The sequence below is a fragment of the Myotis brandtii genome, unplaced genomic scaffold (genome assembly GCF_000412655.1).
Source record: "Myotis brandtii unplaced genomic scaffold, ASM41265v1 scaffold686, whole genome shotgun sequence".
NCBI classification, from domain to species: domain Eukaryota; kingdom Metazoa; phylum Chordata; class Mammalia; order Chiroptera; family Vespertilionidae; genus Myotis; species Myotis brandtii.
The window spans coordinates 5953103-5965533 of record NW_005370683.1 but is presented as its reverse complement, the minus strand read 5'-3'; the positions used below and the strand labels follow the sequence as shown (position 1 = coordinate 5965533).

Here is a 12431-nt window from a genome sequence, read left to right as displayed (position 1 = left end):
TAATTTTCAGATTGCAAAGGGCCAGGCCTTTCATATGCAAAAGCCTCTGCACACAGCTTGGGTGGGGCGGGTCTTTGGGGATCAACAGGGCGGAGCAAGCAGCTATGGCTGCTCCTTAGTCCTTCCCTAAGAGGCCCCGCTTCTCAGTGTCCTGGTAATCGCTGCAAGTACCTCTGAGAGAAAGCCGCCCTCAAGTTCCGACCGATGCCAGACAGTCTAGTTTCTCCTGTATTAATCTGGGTCCCCAGAGACTTGCCCGGAACTGGAGTTCAGAGCAGTCAGGAGCTTGAGACTCCCTCCCGACTGAAAAAGACAACCGTGTCCTCAGCTGCCAGCCTTTTCCACGTGCGCCTCCGTACCTCTGCACTTTACTTCCACACCGCACCTCCTCAGAGTCTCAGTGTGCTTTTCTCTTTCCTTCTAGTTGTAGAATTTCCACTCAGCCATCCTTCCTGTGGTTCTGGATGATGTCCGTTTTGTCTGTTAGTTGTATTTTTGAAGTTGTGCGAGGCAGCAATTTCCGGTGTTTACCTATGCCGCCATCTTGGTTTCTCAGTACATACTTTTTTCAACTTTCATAAATCTTTGAGTACAGAGTTTTCAAAACAACTAGACACAAAAAACTTTTTTTGTTTTCAATGTAGAAGATAAACATTTCCAAACATTATTGGAAGAGATTCATCAAGTATAAAGGGTCATGGTATAACTATATAGAACGTGTGGAAAGCAAATAATTAGAGATATTTAAAACCATAAACCTGATTTAAGTAAAGTAGAAAAGTCTAGAGAAAACTGTCATAGGAACAAAGATATGAAAGCACCAAAAATATGGAACACAGAATGACAGAGTATGGTATGGGAAACAAATAATGTTGGAGAATAGAGAAAGGGATCAAGGAAAGAAAGTTTTAAAAGTAATACTTCACAGGAAAATAACCTTCATTTCAATCTGTTAATCTTCTAAATAAATTAAGTTAAAATTCATAAATAATGTAGAGGCAACTATCTAAGACAAAATGAAATCGAACTTTTTTTTTCTTCAGAAAATGGCTGAGATATAACTACTCAATCTTCTCAAGAAAATATTATTTTCAAAGTTGCTCATTTCATTCAATATAGACAAACTTGCTAGTCTATCATTTGATTAGTTTCCCCTTACTCATAAAAAGAAAAAATTAACTAGCAATGAATAAGAAGTTTTGCTTTTGATGAAAAAGATGAGACACTTAACAAAATGTGGTTTTATTTTCTTAATGTCAGTCCAATTTAGTTTAATAAAACCTTAATTTGAGAAAAACAAATTCTACAATCTGACAAACTTTATTTTCTACAAAGTCAAAGATAATTTTTTAACACAAATTTTACTCTGAAATTAGGTGGTGTAATTTAATAAAATTCTAGTCAAAGACTTATAATTCTAAAGATTCTGATAAATATTTTTCTTTCAAATAATTCCAAAAATATAGGTGAAATAGTTTTACATTGTCCATTCTTCGTATAAATGATATTCTATTCTAATTGAAAAGGATGACTGCTGAAATACATTTCCTTTTCTCTTTTGCTTTATTCTTCCCAAAGATAAAGCCTTAATAGAAATAAACCACTTACCACTGACAAGCAAACTTCTCACTATCTATTTCCACTATTCCTGGAGGTGGAGCAACATGCTGTGCTACAACTGCTCTGGAAGCTAAAGAAAAAAATACATTTACATCACTTTAAAAAATTTAGTCATTATATGACATATTTAGTTCATGGATACTGAAGCAATTAATATTCACAATGAATACCTTTTAAAAAGGTATATAAACATAATGAAAATGTAAAAATTTGAGAAAGAAACTTATAATGGAGCACATATTATACCAAGCACTGTCTTAGATGCTTTATATGAACTATTTTTTTTAACCTTACCATCATTCAAATAATAACAATAATATGGATTATATCGCTAATATAAACTTTCTCCCATGGGTCAGGCACTAGGTTAAATACTTTACATTCATTATCTTTCTTAATTCTTTTGTGAGATGAGTACAGATAAGGAAACTCAGACTCAAAGTGATTACAATACCTAACCCAAAGTCACAAAGCTCAGCTTATCAGTAAATAAGCACCTCTCACTTTAGTTACAGAAGCAGGTTGTATCAGAAATTACATCTCTTTTGAATTTAAAAGATGAATATTGACTCTATTAGTGGCATATATAAAATTTCTGAGATAAGATTAACTTAAAGCTGAAATGCTATGCTATATAACAAAGGAAATAAAAACATTAAAAATATGAGTTAATATAAACATATGTTATATATAATATGAATCTCACATATTTATATGAACTATTTATATTATACTATTTCACCACTGAATCAGCATGATTTTATAATTTTTAAACTTATAAAATGAACCCACTTTTTGGCAGGTGACATTTTAGCAAAACTTCTCAGAATCCTCAAACAGAACAAATGCATTTCTAAGTTACTGGAAGTAGAGGCGCTCCATAGCACAGCCAATCTGTGAATGATCGAAAGCAATTCTGACCTTGTTTGATCAGCCCCCGCCTCCCCACATTAGAATAGCAGCTAATAACAGTCATTTAGTGAACATTTACTCTGTAATAAACCACTTACATTATTTGGTTCACTATTATGTATAGGTCTAAATTTAATTATCCCCACTTTGCAGATTAAAAAATTAAAGCTCAGAGACTAAGTTCACAAAGGAACACATGATAGAAAACAGCAAAGTTGGTGTAGATGAAAAGCCTTCTTCTAGGAGTGTTGGATTTGAATCCAGGTTTATTACATTTCAGAGTTCATACTGTGATATGCTGCTGCTTTTTTTTTTTTAATGGACTGATTGGGGGGAGAGAGAGAGAGAGAGAGAAAGAGAGAGAGAGAGAGAGAGAGAGGGGAGGGGGAGAGGGAGAGGGGGAGAGGAAGAGGGAGAAATATCTATTTGTTGCTCCACTTATTTATGCATTCATTGGTTGATTTTTGTATGTGCCCCGAGCAAACCTGAAATGGTGGTGTATGGGGACAATGCTCTAACCAACTGAGCTACATCACCAGGACAATATGCTGCTTCTTTTTTAAAAATTAAAATATTTCCATCACCTTTTATCACCTCTATGCCCTCTTCTACTTCCGCCCATCCCCTCCAACCCGCAATCACCACACTACTGTCCATGTCCATGAGTTCTATTTCTTTTATTTTTTGCTCAATCCCCTTCTCTCCCCAGCTGTCTGCCTGCTCTTTATCTATGAGTCTGTCTCTATTTTGCTTGGAAGTTCAGTTTGTTCATTAAATTACACATATGTGTACAATCATATGGTACTTGTCTTTCTCTGACTGGCTTATTTCACTTAACACAATGTTCTCCAGATCCATCCAGGCTGTCACAAGGGTAAAATTTTATTCCTTTTAATGGCAGAGTAGTACTCCATTATGTAGATGTTCCACAGCTTTTTTATCTACTGATGGGCACTTGGGCTGCTTCCAAATATTGGCTATTGTAAATAATGCTGTAATGAACACAGGGGTACATACATTCTTTTGAATTAGTGTTTTGGGTTTCATTGGATAAATTCCCAGAAGTGGAATTACTGGATCATAAGGCTGCTGCTTTTTTTTTTTTTTAATATATTTTATTGATTTTTTTACAGAGAGGAAGGAAGAGGGATAGTTAGAAACATCGATGAGAGAGAAACATCGATCAGCTGCCTCCTGCACACCCCCTACTGGGGATGTGCCCGCAACCAAGGTACATGCCCTTGACCGGAATATCGAACCCGGAACCCTTCAGTCCACAGGCCGACGCTCTATTCACTGAGCCAAACCGGCTAGGGCGAGGCTGCTGCTTCTTAATAGAACATAATTAGAACCAAAATTACTTTCCTAGTGCAACCTCAGCTTATCTTTTCTTCTCCTAACCTGAAAACACTGTTACAGAAAATACCTTTCTAGGGCCTGAACCTATGTAGAAATATTCCTTTTTCTTCACCAACTGTACATGAGAGTATACCCTACTTAGACTAAAATATACTGAATCAATTAACAATTGCATGAAACATTAAAAATTATGTTAGTATTATGAGAAACTTTACAAACATAATTAAGGAAGAATGATGCAGCCACAGTTAAATTAAGAATATAATCTGGAAACAGAATTACTATGAAAGTGGCTACAAACTGAGAAGCATTTTCCTCAGGATACCTGAAGACCTTTCAAAGGATACAAAGGTGCTTATATGTTAAAAGCATATTTTTGTTTTGCAAATTTTTTTTCTTTATTGATTTTAGAGGAGTGAGGTTTGGGGGCAGGGGGACAGGCTGCTCCACCTATCCATGCATCCATTGGCTGCCCCTTGCACATGTCCTGTCTGGGACTGAAGGCACAACCCAAGCACACCGGGACAACACTCTAACCAGCCAAGCCTCCAGGCCAGGGCAGTAAGGAACTTATACTTTAAAAGGAATCAATTTACAGATACTCAACTTTTGTATATTCTTTCCTAAAACTGTGTTGCCTGAACACATCACCTCCTCTTCTCCAACTTTGGAACAGAAAGTTTTAAATCTCACCCATTCTTAATAATACTGTAGGATTATGGTGAAGAAATTTAGATGTCAACCTAAAAATTGGTGAAAGATTACTTAACTTTTCATAGTGATGAGAGAAAGTGAGGGAAAAGTTTGAAGATGACCATTCCCTAAGAAAGCTGTATTAAACTAGGGGGGCAGAGGTGAAGGGTGTGCGCAAAACTATAAATGGTAACTAATCAAATAATTAAAAAGCTGTCATTCATAATGAGCAAGTAATAAAGTGCTCACTAGATCAAAAATGAACTCTTTTAGTCCTTAGAGACCTATTCACACCTTCTATAAATGAATGACTACTAAATAAAAAAACTCAATGTTTAATTTCATCCACTTGTCAAATGAGGACCAAATCTTAGTGAGTTCATTCATTAAGGTCACAGGTTAGTGACAAGGCAAAAAAAATAGCAGCGTTCATCGAAAATACCCCTGAATATTTTTCAAATAGTCCATTATGACTCTGTATCACTGGTAATTTATTAATTCCTTTCTTGGTTGGACAGTTTCTCTATGGCCCTCAATTAATTTAATCTTCAGTTTCTTTGAGGATAAACATAGACCTCCACCACTTACTTAATTGGCAATATGAAGTGTTTCACTTCTTTTTAAAGGTTGAGAAACCATTAATATTCTGACCACTGATTCCCCAATATGCACTACCTATTTGACATCTATTGCCTGTGGGTGAAAGCTCACTGAATAGATTAGTAGTCAAAACTACCTATTTTTTTTTCATGCCTTCTATTATTTGTCCAGTCTGTTGGTTGAATTCAAATTACATGCACATGTGATACAACTCTACCATATACTTCTGAAGAACATAATGGAAATCAATGAAATATGTGACATATTACATACTTTGAGTAAATACAGTATATAATCTTGATTCCATCATAGTAAAATAGAGATTGGGACCACAATTAAATAAAAGGGGAACAAGATGGCTGGAGAGATATGATTAGAGTCTGAACTGAGTCATAAGCACTGGTAATTGAAGAGGTCCAGGTATTTAGGAGACTCAACAAAATTTGGTGATTAAATGAATGTTGTAAAGATTAAGGATAATGAGATTTTGGTTTTAAGGGTAGTGTAGGAGGAGGTTGAGAAAGATCTCAATGTATTTCTAGCCTGAAATGAAGAAGCAGGTAAAGAGAGAGGTTAAGGCATAGGAATGAGAAAATGGGAAAGACTGGTATTTAGAGCACAGCTTCAGAAGAAGTTAACATGTCTTCCTATGACAAGGGGAAGCTGAAAGAGAATCAAGTTCAGATGACAATAAGCTTGTAAGTGAAGGATTAAAAAGTTTGAAGAAATTTATGCCACACAGCATGCATACTACCTGCAAAGTCAGAGGTAAGATAAACTGAGAAAATGAGCACCCTCCATTAAAAACAAAATACAAGAAAAGAGAAATGTCTTGGGAATGGTGAGAGGTGGGAGAGCAGGTAAAGTAAAAGATGGATTGTTTTTGATAGGACAAATGAAGGTGGAGAGAGCACTCTACAAAAAGGCTGAAAGTGGTAAAATATAATGACTGAGCCAGAAGAAAAAACTCCAAGGAGAATATTAGTTATTAGAGAGGTCTGAATTTTAATGAAAGATATTTGAGTTAAACAGAATTTACCCAAAGGACTCTAGGAAGGGTGCAGAATGCCAGTATACATGCTTGTACATGTGTTTGTGTACATATGCACATGTGAGTGATCCTAGGCTCTGGTTCTGTGGTGTTTGGGCCAAGATTTAGAAGTATTAGGGGGGTACTGTCCTGATGTATTCTGATGACCACCTGAGAAAATTATAACATAATATATGATTAACCTATTCCTAGTTTATCAATTTCCAATGACCAAAATCACATGAAGCCCACTTGTGGCACTTCTTATTGCTCTCACAATTGTGAATCCTTAACAATCCTCAAAATGCCGCTTAACTTCATCTCTCTATTATATTATTATATTATACTGCTCCTGGAATGTATAACTAAGAAATTAAAGTACATACTCAAGTTCTCCTTCAGCCTACTCTACTGTAAAATCTCAGTTCCCCAAAGTGCACATCTAAAATTATCCTTAGTATTAAATCTTACACACCAATAACCATACTGAAAAAGAATATGTAAAAACACTAACCTGGGGCAGCTGCTACATGGATCTGGGTTTGAACTTGCTCTACAGCTTGTGTCCTAATTTCAGATAAAACTTGATGACTGGAACTTGGATGTTCAACGAGTTTTACTGCAGCTAGTGCATCAGGGCCAAACATTTGAATATCCATAGAAACTAGACATACTAACATGTCTAAAATAAATTAAAAAACCAATAGTTATCAATCAATAATATTATTTTAAAAATCATACTGCTTAAAACCACATGCTGTACAGAATACTACATCTCAAATCCAGTCTATAAATTGTTGTACATTAGAATTATCTGTGGATCTTTAAAAAAAGATTTTAGGCTCAGTCTCTAAAGAATGATTAGTAGCTCTGAAGTGGGGGTTAGGTTTCTTTATTTTTAAGGAGCTTCCCAAGTGATTCTGATGTGTAGCCAGACTCAGGAACTCTTATATGGAAAGTGACACAATTTCTCCAAAATAATTTCATTCAAAATCTTTATTAACTCTGATTTTAAAATTTATATAAAAGAAAGAAAACATTGGAATCACTGAGTAAAATGTTAACATGACATACTTCATTTAGTAAGTATATTTAACACTCATAACCTGCCATGGAGGTGAGTTCACTGGTTTTAAGGATAGTACCACTATCAGCAACTTCTAGGGACAAAAAGAAGCTTGTTTTACTTAACTTTAGTTGCTTAATAGTAACAGCTGACCATCTGAACTAGAAAGACCTACTGCCCAGAGAGTCAAATATAGCAGTTCTGTTGATTTCAAATTTCACATACTAATATAGTAACAGCAATAAAGAGAATAGGGATTACTAGTCACATACATCCTGGACTGTATTATGATAGAAGTTTCTTGCTCATCTAAAATAAGCAGAGAGAATAATACAAACAAATGTGTCTGAAAGGATAATGACTCCTCAAAATAAACAGTAAACCCCAAATATCAATTGTGATTTCATATAGCACCACATTACGTATTTTCATCTCAATTAAAAAAAAACAACTTACATGTGTCTTTGGTTTAGTCTTACCTATGCTCTTTTCTACTTTAGCAATTTTTGTACAAGCTACATCTCCCATTTCTGTGAGCATATATAGCACCTCGAGTGTTGAGATTACGAGCAGTACATCAGGTAAAGTGAGATGACAAATGATCTCTCTGTATGAGTCCTGATCGACATATTCACAAATCAAAACACCATTATCTTCTGCTTTGCAAAGATTTCCCAAAATTTCCATGCCTGAAAAGCATACACATAAAAAAATGTATTTGGGGTTTTTTTTATCCTCATCCGAGGACATATTTTTAAAATTATTTTAATTGATCTTAGGCGGGGGGAACATCAATGTGAGATATATCGGTCAACTATTGCTTCTTGTACATGACCAACTGAGGATCAAATCCAAAACCTAGGTATGTGCCCTGGCTGGGAATCAAACCCAAAACCTTTTGGTGTAGGGGACAGCAACCCAACCCACTTAGTAGCCAGACCAGGGCTATACTAGTATTTGTTTTTTAACAGATGATAAAAAGTTTGGGCACTTACCCCTCATCTTTAAAAATCTATCCCTTGACATTAGGCATTTTGTAACAGTATGAAACATCAGATGAGTAGTTTTGAAATCAACAGGATCCAATAAAAGCTGGAAAAAGAAAGGACACTATTATTGAGGTAGGCCTCTTCCAATGTAGTATATTTCACATTTAATAAAAGTGAATAGAATAATATTGCATAACTTTAAAAAATGTAATTACTGTGAGCACAGCCACCACTACATTTGGAGCATCATTTCACATATTTCTTTTACCCATAAAAGTGTGTGATACTTCTACAATACCATTTTAGGCAAAAACTATATGTAAGCATTGAATACTGTATAAATATGGCAAATATAATAATGCCACATCCTGAAAATTTAAAGTAAATATTGTCACTAACTATTAAAACTGTTTCAAGTTACTGTCACATGCTTACCTCAGCTGCAATATTTCCTAATGTGTCAAGGCCTAATTGCCTTAGGGAAATAAAATGACTATGTGCAGAAAGTAATAGGAAACGAAGACAGGTACGATTAGCTGCCAAGAGCTTAACATTTCCCTCCTCAAAAGAAAGGTTTCGCAAAATCACTGCAATCTGAAGTACCCGCTGTCCTTCAATATCATTAATGCCCAGCTTTCGAGGTGGATGAAATAAAGACTCCCAAATCCATTCTCCTGATGTACCTTCTACAACAGAAAATATATATTATACTCATTAATATTTCATTTGTTATTTTTGATATTTCAAAGTAATATAAATTTTTTTCTTACTGACTTACCATGAGACTTGTTTCTATCAGAAATAAGGTCACGGACTTCATTATCATCAACAATGTCTTTCCAAAACTATAATGAGAAATTGTTATGCTTAATTCTGACAATTTCAAAGAACTATTCTATTACTTTAAAAGTAGTCACACATATGATAAAACTTTTCTTAGTTCATATAGGTATCACTATATTCTGTGTATTTAATTCATTAACATAAATGCTTGATTTTCTATAGTTAAGGAACTTATACAATACATTATCATTCTGAACCAAGGGGTCTTGGCTTGGGATCCACAGATCCTTAAAAAGTCTGTGAAAGAAATTAGGGCATATATGAACTTGAATGAGTGGGAAAAATGACATGTTCATAACCTCTAACTAAAATTTAGCAGTTCCTTAGCATTTTCTTCAACTCTAAATGTTAGACAAACCATAGTAATATTAGCAGTATCTGTGACACTGTCAACAATATGAATCAGATATTTTCCGATCACTTTATAGCTATGAAAAATATACAGAAAGTGTTTATGCTCATTAAAATTATAAGTCATTAATCCCACTAGTTAATTGCACATAATCACTGTCTTCCTGTTTATAGACACTCCAGAGACACAGTTACTGAGTAAATCAATATCTAGAAGGAAATCAAACAGCAAGTGGTGAAGTTATGTGTTCCTGAATTGGTAACCCAGATATTGAAGTTGCTTTCCAGTATTCTGTATCTACAAACTATTTTTTTAATCTATATGTGAGAGGAGATGAGTCAAAATCTCTTGTTTAATGTTCTTTTCCAGGCTAAGAAACAAATGCTTTTATACTGATATGTCTATACAAAATGACTGATATGTCTATACAAAATGAATTTCAATTTGTCTATGCCATTTAACTGCATTATCTTGTTATTTCTGTACTCAAAGAAGTACATGGGCTATTCACTTTTCATTTCTAAAACTTCTCGGATGTATGTTTCAAAATAATTGCATTTTACTTTGGGAAATAGGTTATTTTGCAGTTAAAGTCACTAGTCTGAGAGAAAGTCCACCACCAAAAGGACCCCCAGCAAAAAGAAAACCAAAACCCTCATGATTAAAAAATGTTAAGCAACGATAAAAAAAGAACTAGGAATATGAAGAACAGAGACAATGTTCAATAACCAAGAAAAACAGGGCCACAGGAAATTCAAAGAAAGATATCAAACCTGAGGCTGGTGCCATTTTTGGGCTCAGTCCATCTGTTTTGCAGATGACCTAATAAATTTATAAATCTTTACCAAAAAAAAAAGGTATCAAACATGAAATTTTAAATGCCCATGGATAAATAAAAGCTGAGTCATCAAGAAAATATAACAATCCTATACGTATATGCAACTAATAACAGAGGCTCAAAATACATGAAGCCAAAAATGACAACTGAAAGGGAATGTAAATATTCATAATTATAGTTGATAATTTCAACACTCATCTCTCAAGAAATCATAGAATAATTACATAGAAAAGTAATAATAATAGAGAACTCTTGAACAACACTGTCAACCACCTTGATTTAATTGATATCAATAAATACTATATCCAACAATAGAACACATACTCTTTTCAAGTCGCAGGAAACATTCATCAAGGAAGACCATATACTGAACCCTAAAACAAGTCTTGATAAGTTTAAAAGAACTGAAAACATATAGAATATGTTCTCTGACAATAATGGAATGTGATTAAAAATCAGTAATAATAATGACAGTGAAAGCTATTTTGAAAATGAACAGTCAGAAATTAAACAGAATACATCTATATAACCTATTAATCAAAGACAAAAATCACAAGGGAAATAAGACAATATCTTGATTTAAATAAAAAGTCAACATAAAATTTTAGGGACAGAATTAAAGCAGTTTATAGAGAGAATTTATAGCTTTATATGATGATATTAGTCAAGAAAAGTTTAAAACCAATGGTCTAAGATTCTATTTTAAGAAACCTGAAAAAGAGCAAAGTAATACATAAAAAAAGTAGTATGTAAATCAAACTTAGTAAATGGAGATGGAGTCATTCTACTGTCCCTGAATTATTTAAAAAGTGTACAGTAGTAAAAGTACTAATTTACTAAATTAGTAAGAATTAAAACTATAATCTCTAGCGCAATCAATGAGAGAACAGAATACGTGTACAAATACCAAACGAAGAGGATGGAAAATTAATTAATAAACAATATTCATTCAAATAAATTGAAAAACAGGTAAGAAGGAAAAAAAATCCAAAAACTGAACAGGGAGAATGTATAGAAACCAATGCAAAATATGGTAAATTTAAATATAATAATACAATTACATCAAAATTACATTTAAGGTAAATGGAATAAATACATTAATTTAAAAACCAAGTTTTTCACACTGGAGAAAAATGTTTTTTACAAAAAGTCATCTAAAAAATTAAGAATAAGAAAGGTTGAGCGGGAGAAACCAAGATGGCGGCATAGGTAAACACCGGAGTTTGCTGCCACGAACAACCACTTCAAAAATACAACTAAAAGACGGAACAGACATCATCCAGAACCACAGGAAGGCTGGCTGAGTGGAAATTCTACAACTAGAAGGAAAGAGAAAAGCATACCGAGACTCAGAGGAGGCGCAGTGCGGAAGTAAAATACTAAGGTGTGGAGTGCATGCGAAGCGGGCTGGCAGCTGAGGGCGCGGTTGTCTTTTTCAATCGGGAGGGAGTCTCAGGCTCTGAGCTCCAGATCCGAGTGAGTCTCTAGGGACCCAGACTCATACGGGAGAAGCGGGACTGTCTGGCATCGGTTGGAACTCGAGGGCAGCTTTCTCTCCGAGGGGCTTGCAGTGATTACCGGGACATTGAGAAGCAGAGCCTCTGAAGGGAGGACTGAGAGCAACCATAACTGCTAGCCCCGCCCTGTTGATCCCGTGGGACCCGCCCCGCCCAAGCCGTGCAGGGAGGCTTTTGCTGGATAGCCTCAGGCAAAGGCTAGATTAGCACCTCCCTAGAGATCCAGGAGCCAGGAAGCCCAGAGGTCAGAGTGGGACCATCCAGTTTGTAGCTCTGTGGAACCATAAAGGACACACTCAGGGGGCAGACTCAGTGAGCACCAAAGCCCCATTGAAGCAAGTCTTGCCCCAGAGGGGTGTCTCCAGCACAGAAGTTCTCCCACTGCAGACACAGCTGATTCTCACAGCCAATTGGCCTGGAGGTCAATTCCTCCCAGTGATAACTACAACAATCAAGGCTTAATTACAACAAGACTGTGCACAAAGCCCACAAGGGGGTGCACCAAGAGTGTCTACCTCAGGTAATTGGGACACTTAGCACAGAAAGGCACCCTATCGACACAGTGAAGCATAAAAAATGCCGAGACAAAGAAACAGGACACAAACGACAGAA

General features: G+C 35.3%; 1 protein-coding gene across 7 annotated transcripts in view; it reads right to left on the bottom strand.

The window, feature by feature from the left end:
• Nucleotides 1-12431, bottom strand: part of ARID2 (AT rich interactive domain 2 (ARID, RFX-like)) — a 195019-nt gene that overhangs the window by 58230 nt on the left and 124358 nt on the right. For 6 of the 7 annotated variants that reach the window (XR_001359718.1, XM_014529534.1, XM_014529538.1 and 3 more), the window contains 6 exons: nt 9048-9114; nt 8705-8955; nt 8276-8372; nt 7760-7969; nt 6729-6896; nt 1609-1690 (listed from right to left, as the gene is read on the bottom strand). Coding sequence is in view for 6 of the 7 variants with exons in the window: in XM_014529534.1 (XP_014385020.1) it covers nt 1609-1690; nt 6729-6896; nt 7760-7969; nt 8276-8372; nt 8705-8955; nt 9048-9114 (875 nt within the window). In the remaining variant the exon portion in view is untranslated. The remainder of the gene's footprint in view (nt 1-1608; nt 1691-6728; nt 6897-7759; nt 7970-8275; nt 8373-8704; nt 8956-9047; nt 9115-12431) is intronic. The other variant, XM_014529537.1, reaches the window with a different exon arrangement.